The sequence below is a fragment of the Caretta caretta genome, chromosome 8 (assembly GCF_965140235.1).
Source record: "Caretta caretta isolate rCarCar2 chromosome 8, rCarCar1.hap1, whole genome shotgun sequence".
NCBI classification, from domain to species: domain Eukaryota; kingdom Metazoa; phylum Chordata; order Testudines; family Cheloniidae; genus Caretta; species Caretta caretta.
In genome coordinates this window covers 7,197,732-7,211,539 of record NC_134213.1, presented here as the reverse complement: position 1 = coordinate 7,211,539, position 13,808 = coordinate 7,197,732, and the positions used below count along the sequence as shown (strand labels likewise).

General features: G+C 54.3%; 1 protein-coding gene across 1 annotated transcript in view; it reads left to right on the top strand.

The window, feature by feature from the left end:
- The first annotated feature begins 11,646 nt into the window (after positions 1–11,646).
- The window catches only part of SLC6A7 (solute carrier family 6 member 7), a 32,291-nt gene continuing 30,129 nt past the window's right edge, over positions 11,647–13,808 (top strand). The window contains exon 1 of the mRNA XM_048861662.2: positions 11,647–12,086. Coding sequence (XP_048717619.1) covers positions 12,054–12,086 — 33 coding nt within the window. The 5' untranslated portion in view covers positions 11,647–12,053. The remainder of the gene's footprint in view (positions 12,087–13,808) is intronic.

Genomic DNA, 13,808 nt, shown 5'->3' with positions numbered 1-13,808 from the left:
CATCTGTCCAGGTCCCTGCTGGGGCTCGGGGGCCACCCTGCTTTAGGTTTCGAAAGCATTGGGATATTGCTGTTTGCCCTGAACTGGTCAATGACTGTAGCTGGAGGAGAAGGTGGGAGCAATTTGATCGTTAGTCACCGAGCCAGCTCCCCAACAGACACATACACACAAACTCTCCCCCCGGGCAGCTCTGCCAGATGCCACGTGTCGCCGTGACAGGCACACCACCAGCAGGTGGCAGGCACTCACTTTCCTTCCCCGGTCCTACCAGCTGCCAGCGGCCACTGCACGGTCTGCTCCCAGTTCATCCCAGCGCTGGCAGACAGGACAGAGACTGGGCTGCTGGCACTTACAGGGTGGCTCTGAGGAAGGCCAAGGAGCATGGCCACACCGTGTGTGTGTTGCAGGTGTGTGTATATATCTCAGCCCCTTACACGTCAGGATTTTCAATGCTCCTAGAGGCATTCAGCACCATTTCCTTGATCTCATGCTATCCTGGTAAATCATTGCATGGAGACACCTTCTTTACAAAGTAAACCCACAAAATATAATTAGCCCAACACGCAGCCACCCTGCCAACAGTCTCCAAACAGGTACATTACCAGACAGTGACTACCTGGTGCCCTGAGACGTCTGTCTCCTTTCTTACGTCTTGCAAAGTGGAGCCTGAATTGGGACACCCGTGTCCCGAGATCAGGGGCTCTCTGCTAGCTTGCAGGATGGCTGGGGCATGGTAGCGGAGCAGCTAGACCAGTTGGCTCAGGACGGTGCAGTTTATAAGCTTTCTGGGACCAGAGAAGTTGAAAGGCCAAATTCTCTGCTGGTACAAATGACCCCAGCGTCTGTCACATCAATGGAATTTTGCCTGTTCACACCAGCAGAGAACTGATATTTGCTCTTCAGACCCGGCTGTAAAGCACCAATCACGTAAATAACAATAGCCCCCGCTTGCCCAGGGTCTGAGGCAGCTGGGATCAGTACAATGGGCCCAGAGCAGAGGCTGGTATGTTTCCCTACTCACCTCCCAATCCACAGCCCCATTACTGACACAAAGGGCCAGCTCCTCAGTTATGATGATTTACATCCCAAAGTCAATTTCTCCAAAGCAGGGCTTAATTTGTAATGAAAGAGGTGCCGGCACTCAAGCAATCTTTTTACTCTCATAACTGACACAGCAAGCCCACAGGTGCCAGAGCTATGAACCGCCAAGCCTAGAAGTGCCAGGGCTGAGTGGAGGAAGAAGAGGAGGAAGAAGAGGAGCATTCTCCTTCACCCGCTCACAGCACTCAGCTAGTCACCGGAGGGTCGGACGTGTTTTCTTGGCCATAAATGGCCTGGTCTGTCACAAGTTCCTTTGCACCCAGGCCAGTTCAGTTCCCACGTAAAGCTACGGTGAGTCTGGCCACAGGCAAAGCTTGCCAGGAAAATTTGTGGCAAAACTGTGAAATGTTTCTCTATGGTTGCTGGGATTGCCACCCCAGCAGGGCAAATGTTTTCAGCAGCTCAGCCCAGCCTTGCCCTCAGAGCTCTGGCTTGGCACCACCTCAGCAGGAAGCACAAGAGGAAGCAGCTCTCTTCATGCTCTGTCACAGCAGCCAAAATCGACAGCCGTGCTGTCACTTACACTCCCGAGCAGTGAACATTTGGGCGCTGGGGCATGCAGCGTATGCAGCTTTGAAACTGATGCCTTAGGTTTTAAGTGACTAGGTGACCTTGGGCAAGTATCCCTGCTTTGTGCCTCAGTTTCTCCATCTGTAAAATGGAGGTACTGATGCTTCCCTTCTTTGTACAGCACTTTGAGGTCTATGGATGAACAGAGCTTGGTATTATTATTACGATTATTAGGTGTGCTGCACCTTCCAGAGCCTAAGATCTCTCTCTGTGTGCAGTGTTTAGCAGCCATTTTGTTCTCAGAGTAGCTGCAGCCCTTTATAGAGGCCCCTGCACCATGCTCTCTCTTAGAGATTCTACTTTGGTTCCTTCTTTATTCTTTACTCTCATTTCTGAATGAAAGTATTTGTTTTTCTCTTTGCAGGAAGACACATTAGGGCAATACTTTTGCAGAAGAGGGCCCTCAATGCTCGAACGGAGCTCAGATCTGTTGACCTTCAGAACAAGGACAAAGTTCATTTAGCTACTCAGGCTTTTGCCCATGTGGGTGGTTCTGCCAGGGCATACTTCTGCTGATGGTGGAGGTGAATCTCTTTACATTTAGGGCTTGTCTACATGGGTAAATTGACCAGAAACTATACCGGTGTGATTATATTGCTTTCAAAATGACATAAACTAAACCGGAATAAAGATCCTCTTATTCCAGAATAAGACTGTTCCCATGTAGAGCTATACCAGTATCATTGTAGTGTATAATTATGTTGGTATAGTTCTGCTGGTAAAATTCCTCCCTGTAAACAAGCCCGTAGTTTGATATCAGTTCAGCTAAATGTTGCATTGTTTTTAATCAGTTAGGTATATGCCCTGGTGACATTGTGCTGGGGCAATTTTAACAACCAGACACCCACCTCTTCTCTTTAATGCTGTTGTGTGTTTTAGGTGGATCCCTGGGGAAAAAGTCAAAAGGTTGATTGAGATAAAAAAGTGGCAAAATGCAAACAAAGCATCAGTGCATGGAACGGAAAGGGTGGAGCTGTGACAATGCCCGATATGAAACATCTGACTCCTTCTGGAGTCCCAGGTGGGCACAGCGACAAACCGCCTTCCAGCCGGGGTGCAGGGAGTTACTGCACCAATTTTCACCAAGGGCCTTGGCTCCAATTCCTGGGTAAAATGTGTTTGCAGTCCTCATCTCTGTCACCTACGGACTCGTTCCCATTGCAAGATGCCCGTGTGACGTAGCCTTTGCTCAAGTGAGCCTGTGAGTGGGACTAGCGGGGGGGCGGGGGGCGTGCTGCAGGACAGACGGGCAGGGGCAGAGCTGCAGGGGAAGCTGCACAATGGCTGGCTACACCAGCCAGCTCAATCGGCCCCTCACTTTCACCAGCGATGTGTGCCACCCCTGATACTGTACAGGCTTGTCCTCTCAGTGCTCAGCTGTGACTTTAGGCCAAAGGCCAGCCCTGAAGAGGTGCAACGGCACGCTGCCCCGATGGAAGGACAATGGCGCCAGGCACTCTGGGTTGACGTAGGACAGTACCTGGCACAATGGGTACACACAGTCTCAGGTGGACCCTTGAGGTTCTACAGCAGGGGTGGGCAAACTTTTTGGCCCGAGGGCCACATCTGGGTATGGAAATTGTATGGCGGGCCATGAATGCTCATGAAATTGGGGGTTGGGGTGCGGGGGGGGGGGGGGAGGTGAGTGCTCCGGCTGCGGCTGGGGATAAGGGGTTGGCGGTGCAGGAGGATGCTCTGGGCTGGGACCGAGGGGTTCAGAGGGAGGGAGGGGGCAGGGGGTTGGGGTGCACTAGAGGGTCAGGGCAGGGTGCAGGCTCCGGGTGGCGCTTACCTCAAGCAGCTCTCAGGAGCAGCAGCATGTCCCCCTCCTGCTTCTATGCAGAGGCGCAGCCAGGCAGCCCTGTACGCTACCCTGTCCGCAGGTGTCGCCCCTGCAGCTCCCATGGGCCGCGGTTCCCAGCCAATGGGAGCTGCGGGGGCAGCATGCTGAGCCCCTTGGCTGCCCCTACGCGTAGGAGCCAGAGCGGGGACATGACACTGCTTCTGGGAGCCATGTGGAGCGTGGCAAGCCCCCAACCCCACTCCCTAGCTGGAGCTCCAGGGCCGGATTAAAATGGCTGGAGGGCCAGATGCGGCCCCCGGGCCGTAGTTTGCCCACTCCTGCTCTATAGCATAATAGTAAGTAATGGCGGGGGACGCGGGGCGGGGCAGCATGGCTGGGGCACTGCACGATTGCAGGGTGCGGCACCATCCCTTCCCAGCAGACAGCCGCAGAAGGGAGGAGTTGAGATATGACCATGCCCCTGCCCACCCTCTTAGGAGAGGCTTGGGGCGCTGCGGGTGCTGCTAACTTTGCACCACCCTGTATAGACTGCAAATGTGCTCAGCCTGTGTATGCACCGGGTGTGTCGGTGGGCTCTCTTCCTCCTTGCACCCTCTTCCACCCGTAGCACCCGCTCCTGGTCCTTCGGCACCATTCAGTCCTTGGAAAGCTGCCATGCAATGCCAAGCGATTTCCCCGGGGCATTTCCATAGAAAGTGTCTGCCTCCTCATTAGTCAAGTGCCTGTACGGCCCTATTTCCCTGGCGGCCTTCGGGAGCTGTGCAGAGAGGGTTACGATGGAAGGAGTGCGGGGGGCTGGCTAGGCACCGGCAGACTCTGCCGATCACAGCACTACCGGGACAGAACAGAACTGCGGGGCGGGGTGGGGACTGTGCCAGCCTTTCCATCAGAAACGCGTCTTCTCACGGGTTTATAAAGTGGCCATAAATTCCACTCTGGGGCTGAGAACTGACACGCAACCGGTGCGTCTGGGGAGTTAGGAGGGTGGGAAAGCAGCAGAAGGCGGCACTTCGGCAGGATCTGCACAGGGAATCGCAAGGGTTTTAACACAGAACTGCGGCTGCTCCTAGGCCCCCTGCCTCTTTCTTGGTCCCAGATCCACTTTGCCTTCTTGCGGGACCTATCCCATCACCAAATCCCAGCCTCCCAATCTGCAGATCCAGCCCCCACTCCCTCCCATCTCTGCTACAGTGTTGGTCCAGGTTCAGCAGCCCTGAAGGAAGCCCATTGAACTCAGTGGAGGCCCTGCCACCTGCACCAGGTCTGGGTTTTTAGCCTATTACCTGATATTGATCTTAGCAGCATTCCAAGTGCAATCCCTGATCTGCTCAAATTCTCCTCTTGAATGGGCCCAAACCGGCTGGAGTGGCATTTTCCCTCCTACTGCCAGAGCTGGGCCGGTTCTGCAGAACACCTTACACGGGTCTGCACCAAAGTGAATTTGCATCTGTCTCACCCACACCCATTTTGGACCCAATTCTCTGCTAAAGCAAATGGCCCCAACTCCATTGACATCACAAGTTTCACCCACTGCCCATGGCAGGTGCTTTGTTTCCACTGTCCATGAACATTCATGCAATTGGCTTTCACTGGTACAAATGTTCCAGGCAAGCTCAAAGTTGCACATGCAAATGACGGGAGAAACTTGGTTCTGCCGAGGCACAGTGTAAGCCAGAAGTGAGACCTCTGAAAATGGGCTCTTCGGGCTAAAAGACAAAAGGTCTGACAACAATCCAATGGCTGGGAGGTGAAGCTAGAGAAATTCGGACTGGAAATAAGGTGCAAAATTGAAAGACTGAGGGTAATTAATCACTGGAACAACGTACCACCGGCTGGGGTGGAGTCTCCAGCACTGGAAATTTTCAATCAAGGTTGGATGTATTTTCTACAAGGTCTGCTGGGGTTCAAACAGGAATTAATTCAGGAACGTTCTGTGCATGAGGTCAGACTAGATGATCTGGGTGGTCCATTCCGTCTGAATAATCTATGAATCTACGTGGTTGCACACTCAGCCAATCCGGGAACAGAAATAATACCATGTGACTTCTTTGCCCTCTCACAGCCTACCAATGTAGCTCAAAAGTGAAGATCTGCAAAGAGCTGTCTTTCATGAGCGATCGATGGAGTTAACAAAATTGGTGTATGTGGGGGCGGCGGGGGCAGTCACGGAGTATTCCCAAATAGGGAATACAGCTGAAAAAAATGGGATCTGGCATTCTGTTTGTTCTAATAGCAGGATAAGAGGAGAAATTCACTGGATACATTTTTCACTCAGCTCCACCCACTCCCACTGGGAAATTCAGATCATAAAACGTAGACTCCAAGTGGTAAATTGTGCAAACTTTGAGGCACTGCATCATCCTTTTGCTCTTGTAGCTAATTCTTTTTATGTGTAGGCGCCTTTTCCTTTTAGGGGTAGATTTTCAGAACTGCTTAAAGGGACTTAGGCGCATAAATCCCACTGGAAATCCATGGGATTTGCTCCTAAATCCCTGGGCACTTTGAAAATCTCGCTATCGTTTAATCTAATACCTTCCCCAACGTACACAAATTCTACGCTCCTTGTTCATCCTCAGACCTAAGCAGGTTGGAGGGTTCAGGAGAATGCTTGCACATTCACAAGGCGGAGCTGGATAGAGTGATCCAAATAATGCCCCCGCCCCCCCATGTCACCAAGGGCCTACCCAGCTATTATACGCTGTACAGCACAAAACAAGTCCACCCAGTGAAAAGTTTTATCCAAATGTCAGACAGCAGAGAGAAGCAAAGGTGCTGGAACAATTTTGATAGTGGGGGAGCTGAGAGCCATTGAACCAAACTGTAAGACCTGTGTATGATGGAAACCACTTCAAGTCAGGGGGTGCTGCAGCACGCCCCCGCGCCCCTAGTTCCAGCACCCACGGAGAGAGGGCGATGTCACCTGGGTACAATTCACTGGCTTCATGCACGTCCGTGAGAGAGCAGGAATTCCAATCCAGGCACCCCGTACTACGCATCAGATGGCTGGCTGCCAAGCTGTAGACGGCAAGGGGGGTTGCACTGAACAAATATTTTGTCACATTCACTTATTGCTACAGACATGGGTGATCTATAGGAGCCTTGTTAGCATCGGTGATGATGCAGCCTCCAGCAGTCAAGAAAGGGAGAACCTCCGTTCAGAGTGATGTCTGCAGCTTGCCTGACCTCTTTGCTCTCATCAGTTCAGAAACAGCACGTCGGCTGCGGCACTGCAGCCAGGTGGCATCAAGCTGTCCTTGTTCACTGGCGGTGGCTTCCATGTCTTTAACATGCTCACCGGGCCAGCATCCTGTTAGACAGTCCCTGAAGCCGCAGACCCCCTGCTCTCTTGGGTTGAGAGTGCCAAGGAGTTGTGAGAGCTCCTGGAAGTGCAGACACCTTGCTTCTGCCTGCGTGAGGCCCTTCCCAAAACTGGATCCCAGCTCCGGGGGCACCACCAGCCCCAGGGACTATTTCCTTCTCTAGCAGCTGCTCCGTCTTTCCCTAAGGAGTGCCTGTAGTTGCTTCCCCTCCACAGGAGCCCATCTGTGGCCCAGATTAGAGCAGGGCACTGGGCGTCAGGACGCTAAGATCCCACTCCAGATTTGGCCACTGACTTGCTGTCACTTCACTGCACCATGCCTCAGTTTTCCCACTGGTAAAATGGGGATAATTACAGAAATGTAGGGCTAGATGGAACCTCAAGAGGCCATCTCATCCATCCCATCCCATGCTGAGACTGAATTAAATATATCTAGAGTCCTAGACCAACCCATGGTGGCGATCTCCCTGCCTGGGGTGTCGTGTGGCTTAGCTAATGGGTGTTCATAACTCACACTGAGATCTGTGGATGCTCTACGCAAAGTATTATAGCCGTAATGATCCTGACTGGAACCTTTGGGCATTACTGCAAGACCAGTGCTCCTGCCATCTGAGGACAGACGCTGCTGCAGCCGGCTATGGGCAAAGTTGCTCTCACACACAGACATGGAGTGTCAGATTGCAGGAGGCAGATATCATGGCTTCAGCGGCTCTTGGGGACGTTCCCATTAGATTAGCAGCCACTGCAGCATGGCTGCCAGGCCCTGTATTGGACAGATCATGTTTGACAAGGTACTTGGGGGGGGGGGGGGAACGGGACCTACCCTGGAATCTTTACCCATGTCTGTGAAGCCACCGTGCTCTGATGGTCCTGCCCCCTCATGCCTAGAGCTCTGACAGAGGAGTTCAGTGATGTTCAGAGGGGTCCTCAAGTTAATTCCCCCAAGGGCTGGCACATTGTAGGGATTTCTCAGCCATTCGCTCTATGATGTCCTGGCCTGTAACACGCCCCCTGTCGTGCAGAGGGCACATGTAGAACCCAGCTCCGGGGGCAGGGGAGGGAGAGCAGAAAACAAAGGCCAGATTTCATTAGCCTCAGGGATGTGGCACTTACCTGCCTCTAACAGGGCAAACCAGGACAGCTATCCTGGAGAGGGGGAGATAGTGCGCTGGAGATGGTTCTGGTGGCCATCAGGGAGGCTGAGACAGAGAAGGGGACCCACTTCTTCCTCTCCTCAGTCAAGCAACTGTCCTCCTCAGCCCCCTGTGGATTTGGCTCAACATGATGGGAGGAAAACAGGGACATCCTTGGGTTTCAGGGACACCTGGTCCCACTAAGTAGCCAGCAGGGATTTCCAAGTACCCGGGAATGTGAACTGTGCTTTGCCTGTGGCCAATGACAGCTCAAGCAGCCTCCCCCTGGCGTCTGCTCCCCATAACTCAGAGAAGCCTGGCTGAAGAGACGCGTGGATTAGAAGAGAGCAACGGGACCAGCGCGAAAGGGAAATGCCACTCAGGGGCCCAGCCCAAAGGCCCTTCCACTGGGGTTCCAGGGTTACTTTGCAGCAGTGAGTGTGGGTGGGATAAGACACCATGGGATAAGATACCAGCACGGTTATAATTCACTGGGATACTCCATAAAAGTGGGGTCTTACCAGTAACTCAGGCCATTGGCTCACCCTACCCACTGTTACAATGGCCATGCCGGGCTCACGCTCAGCACTGTCGGGTATTATTCTCCAGTCTCAACAAGTCCTTCCAGATGCACCTCCCGCCCGTCCCTCAAATCTGCAGCCGGTCTGTTAAATGACCCAGAGACGTCTGGGCTGAAGAAGTCTCTGCCCATTCCTCCTCCTGGGCTTCTAACAACCAGCAGAGCAAGCCCTGACGGAAGGGAGAGCGGCCCAGTTCCTTACTGTGCGGATTCCTGCTTCTCGCTCTTGAAACAGAGCGATAAGAGCTTGGCAAGCCCTGCTGAGGGGAGCTGGTCCCCTCCCAATACAGAGCTGGTCCTTGCATTGTCCATCGCTTCGCCTGCTTGGGAGCAAAATGCCCCAAGCAAGGGGCCGATGTCCTAAAATATCCCAGTGTCCCAGCGCTTCACTGGAGATCGTATGGCTCAGCCTGGTACAGCTCACTGCCAGCAGGTCCCCGCTGAGCACCCGCCTACATCGCTGCTTGCTACATGTCGCCCGAACTATACCCCTGTGTGCCACCCTAAATAACCCCTCTCCCTCCCTGGGGTTTGCTCCTGCCCCTGACAGCCCTAACCACCAGGGAGCGGCTCCCCCTCTTAAAATCAACCCTTCCCGCCAGTTAATTATTTCTATTGCTCCCATGCTGCAAGAATTCTCCGAACTGGGCCTGCTGCAGAGCTCCGCCAGCAGGGGGAGCAGGGACACCAGGTTTGGGCCTTGTGCAGAGACCCCTGTAGGAATGGCAGCCGCCAAAGCCCATCATCCCAACTCCCCTGGGCAGAGCAGGGCTGGAAACCAGCTCCCACCCGGAGGAGGGCTAAAGGGGAGGAGGAGAAGGGAAGGGAGGAAAGCAAGACAGGAGGGGGAGAGAATGACAGCAGCAGAGCCACGATGGAGGGAGGGGAAAGGGAGAGAGAAGGAGCCCAGATCTGATCTGATCCGTCGGATTTTACAGGGCGAGGGGTGGAGTGGGCAGGATCATGGTGTCCAGACCAGCTGAGGTATGCAGCAACATCCCCCGCTCCTCAGAGAGCCCACGGCCCAGCAGGGTCTCTCACTGGAGGATGGGGACCGCAGGGAAAGAGACATATTCTCTGTAGCCCTTCCATGTTAGGGGGAGTCTGGTTGGCCTGTGGGTATGAGGGTCCCCTGGCCCCCCTCGGGTGGGGGCCTGTGTCTGGAACTCATTTCTAACCTGCTGTGACTGGTCAGTGCGGACGGGGCCAACGCGCGATAGAACCGGGAGGCACAGCTGAGCGCTAGCCCAGTTCTGTGCAGACGGGGGCCTAAGGCTGAGGTTACTGGGAGCCTTCACTAAGCACACAGACTCCAGGCAGCTTTGTCGGGCACCTCGGTCATGGCTGCTTGTCTGCTGGAGATCAAGTAAAGAGCTCTCCCCCACCGTTCAGAGCTTCTGGGATGGATTCTCTGGGAGCTGCCTCTGCTTGGGTCGTTCTCATGCCCCAGCCTGGGGATGGGGGGATGTCGCCTGTGCCCCGGGGGGGGGAGGGGGGGATCTTTCCCCGACATCCCAGCATTGTCCCTCTGTGTCTCACTGCAGCCTCGGTTTGTGCTGGGGTCTCAGGCTGGAACACAGAGTTGGGGATGTTAAAGATTTTCTTGCTCTGGAAGCAGGAGGTAAGGAATGGACTCCCGGTGCCTATGTGCATGCAGTCTTAGATTCTGTGCAACTGGGAAATTGCCACCGCAGTATGATGCCAGTGCCCAGAGTCCTGCCTCAGGAAGTCACAGCATCAGCCCATTAGCTTAGCAGGTGTTCAGCTGTGATCCAGGGACAAATGATGATTTATGCAACCCTTGCAGGTGGTTCCTGGAGAGCTGACTAATTGCGTGGGAGGAAGGATGGGCTTGTGGTTAAGGCACTGGGCTGGAACTCAGGAGATCTGAGGTTTGTTCCTAGCACTGCATCAGACCTCTGGGACCTTGGGCAAATCAGTTAACCACTTTGTGCCTCAGTTTCCCCAGAATAAGGGTGTCATAATACTTCCTCATCGGGCGTGGGTGCTCTGAGGATTAGTTCATTAGCATATGTGAGATGTTCAGATTCCAGTAATTTGCACCAGAGAAAAGCCAATAAGTAAATGAGGCATGTTCTCCTCCTTATTTCCAGCTGCTGATGGTCCCTCAGGTTCCTTTTGTGGGTTGGCAGTTGGTGTAGTTATCCCAGGGACATGGCAGGAGGGGAGATGTCTGGGAGCCCATCTCTCTAGGAAGAGGTGCTCTGCGCTATGAGAATGTTTGAGAGCCCCTGTCCTAGCACTGTTCCCTGGAGCGCCGGCTGCTGCAGGCGATGGCTCCCGTGGCGATGTCTCTTTGGGGGAAGGGAAATAAATACGGGCAGGAATGAACCGGGAGGTGCAGCGTGACACGTCTGGTTTTCTGTCCTGCACCTGCATGCTGGCCGACAGCTCTACGACCAGAAAGAGGGACTTCCCTCACATGTTCCCCTCTCCTGCTGGGGAATCAGCTCTTGCTCCCAGACAGACACACTAACCCTGTTGTATGTTGCTGGGCTGTCGCGCTGTCCAGGGAGGCTGCTGGGGTACTCGCCAGTGTCTGACATTTACAGCTGTGCTTCGGGGTTCCCTGTCTCAGAGCCCATCTCTTACAGGATGTTTGGAGAACCCTGGGGTGCCTTCTGCATGGGCTATCGCAGGGCCTGCATAAAGAAGGGCCCAGTCAGTGCGGATTGGATGAACCCCATGAGTCTAGTCTCTCTGGATATCTAGGCCAACTCTTAGTGGCTTGATCCCATTGTATCTGCTGATACACTCGACCCTTACCAGCAGCACACCCTGTTATTAAAGTCCTGCCCCCCCGCCCCCCCGCAGCATTTCAGCCCCGTCTTACTGTGCCCCGCTATTCCAGTGCCCCCCACAGCTCATCCACCTCAAACCTCACCTGTGACATGGCCTGCTGATCCAATCCCGGGCCACTTTCGGGCATAGGTGGCCAGCATTGGCAGATTGCCAGCCGGATCCATGACCGGGATGGACCACAATGAGATCCAGCACACTCATTCCACATGTGATGCAGCTCTGGTCTCCTCCTTATTCCCACCCAATGAGCATTCCCTCACTGGGTTACTGAGGATCTCCAGTCCCTGAGCCACCGGGGTTGTCCTCATTGGAACTCATTGTTTTCCCGAAGCAGGACTCAGCCCACAGACCCCGCAGATGGCAGAAACCCTTTTGATGGAGAGCCCATCTGCAGCCTGCTGGGATCCCTCCTCTTCCCACTTGCTGCTCCCCACCCAGCGATTTCCAACTCAGAGCAAACCTGTTTGCCAACCCTTATGGTTGCACCCTGCCTGCCTGGCATCCCTCTCTCATTCTGCCTCATTCTAGACAGGGTTAACATCTCCTCTGCCTGTGCCAGGAACACCCAGCCGAGGAGGAGAGAGCCGGAGAGCGAGAAGTGGGATTCTTCCTTTTCTTTTTCGGACTCGTCTCCCTCCCCATCGCCGTAGAGACGGTCTCCGAGGCGAGCGAAGGTGTCAGAGCGCGGAGAGGCAGGGGAAGCATCGCAGCAGGGCTTCAGAGATGAAGAAGGTCCAGGAGCACCATCTCCGGGAGGTAGGAAGCAGCAATCTGTAACCACACAGAATGAGATGCCAGGGAAGGAGAGGAGGGGGAAAGCTGCAGGGCTGACCAGCATGGGGATGCCTTTTTAATGCAAACCAGGCAGGTCGAGGGGACTAACGTTCAGCCTCACAGTACCTCCATCTCCTCTCCCCCTGGGGTAGGGGGGTTGTTTCGGGTACTTATTAACGGTCATTCGTTGCACCTGGGAAGAGCAGAGTTTTCTGTTTTGGGGAGCCAAAGCTGGCTCAGTAGCAGATTAAGCAGGTGGGTGGCTGTCATTTCGTAACGAGCTCTTCTCGCTCTCTTTAATTAGCAAGTTCAGTAAATAGCGACGCCCGGCGCTGTGCAGCTAATTGGCTGGTCCCACGTTCGCCCGCCAGCCTCGTCGTGGAGATGCTTTTCCTAGCGAGCAGGTGTTTCCGTCGGGATGGTTCATGTTGTGTCGGGGCGGGTGCTCAGGTGGAACATGCTGTTCCTCGAGGCGTTGGGTGGTTGCCTGGCATCACACCCAAGGTGGGACAGGTGCAGCGGATGTGGGGTGGGCACAGGTGCTCTGGGGAGGGAGTAGAGCCCGAGTGATCTTTTGTTGGGATTAGCAGACTGGCCAGCGGACAGGAAGCAGTTTGATCCTCCCCAGACCAGGCACTGGTCCTCTCCCTGGCATGTCCCAGCCAGCTCCCCTGCCTCAGTTGCCAGCAGCTGGACTTTTGGCTGATAAAGAGACTCCCCCCGGCCCAAAGTCTAGTTCTTGGGAGTGGTGTTCCCCTCCCAGACAGGGGCAGGACCACAAAGGGGCACAAATGTTCCATTTGCCCTGGATGAGAGCCTGGCAGCTGAGGTGAAATATCACCCCGGTAGGAAAGGGAAACGTCACCCCGGTAGGAAATGTCACCCCTTTGGCTTATTCCTGTCAGGTTCCATAGCTCCCTTGCCTGGGCACTGAAGCCTCACAGCCAGTCGGATGCAGGTTTCTTTGCGATTCCCAGGTTGTGTGGGGAACATCTGGAGACCTTAAGGGAAACCGGTGGGATTCTTTAAACAATCCAGCTAACAAGACATGGAGAATGCTGAGAGGCTCTTTACAGAATAGTTTCAAATAAAGCGGGTATTGTCTCACCCCGTCTCATCTTTAAATCCCCCCTCAGCTCGCGTGGCCCCTCCCGCCCTTACCAAAGCACCCCCCTTTCTCAGAGACCTTTCAACCCCCAGAAAACTCCCCTTTCCCCTCCACTTGCCTCTCTTCCTCTGCCTCGCGAGGGGACCAAACAATGGAGCGAATGTGACTGGGGCACTCTCCCACCCATCTCTCCCTTTGCTTCCAGACAGGACTGAGCCCTAATGCCTGGCTACACTGGGTCTCATGAAGGGAGTTTTCTTCACATAAGATGGGAGTTCAGAGGGCCTTGAGGGGGTCTGTCATCCCACAGGTGCTGGGCACTCCGCTCCCTCTCCGGCCCCTTTGGAACTCTCAGCCTAGGAACCTACTATTAAACCTCTGCTTTCAGGCCCTGCTTTCGCAGACTCTGTCTCTCCTCTTGACCCTCTTCCTCTTGCTTCTGGGCTCTCTCTCTTCTCCAGCACTCTGTTTGTTCTCCAGCACGTGTGGAGATTTTCCACCTGCACCAAGCCCTTCTCTCTGCCACGGCGCCCTGCTCCCCAATCTCCCGCCAGACCCCCAACGCTCATTTAAAAGAGAAGAGTGCGCTTCATTAA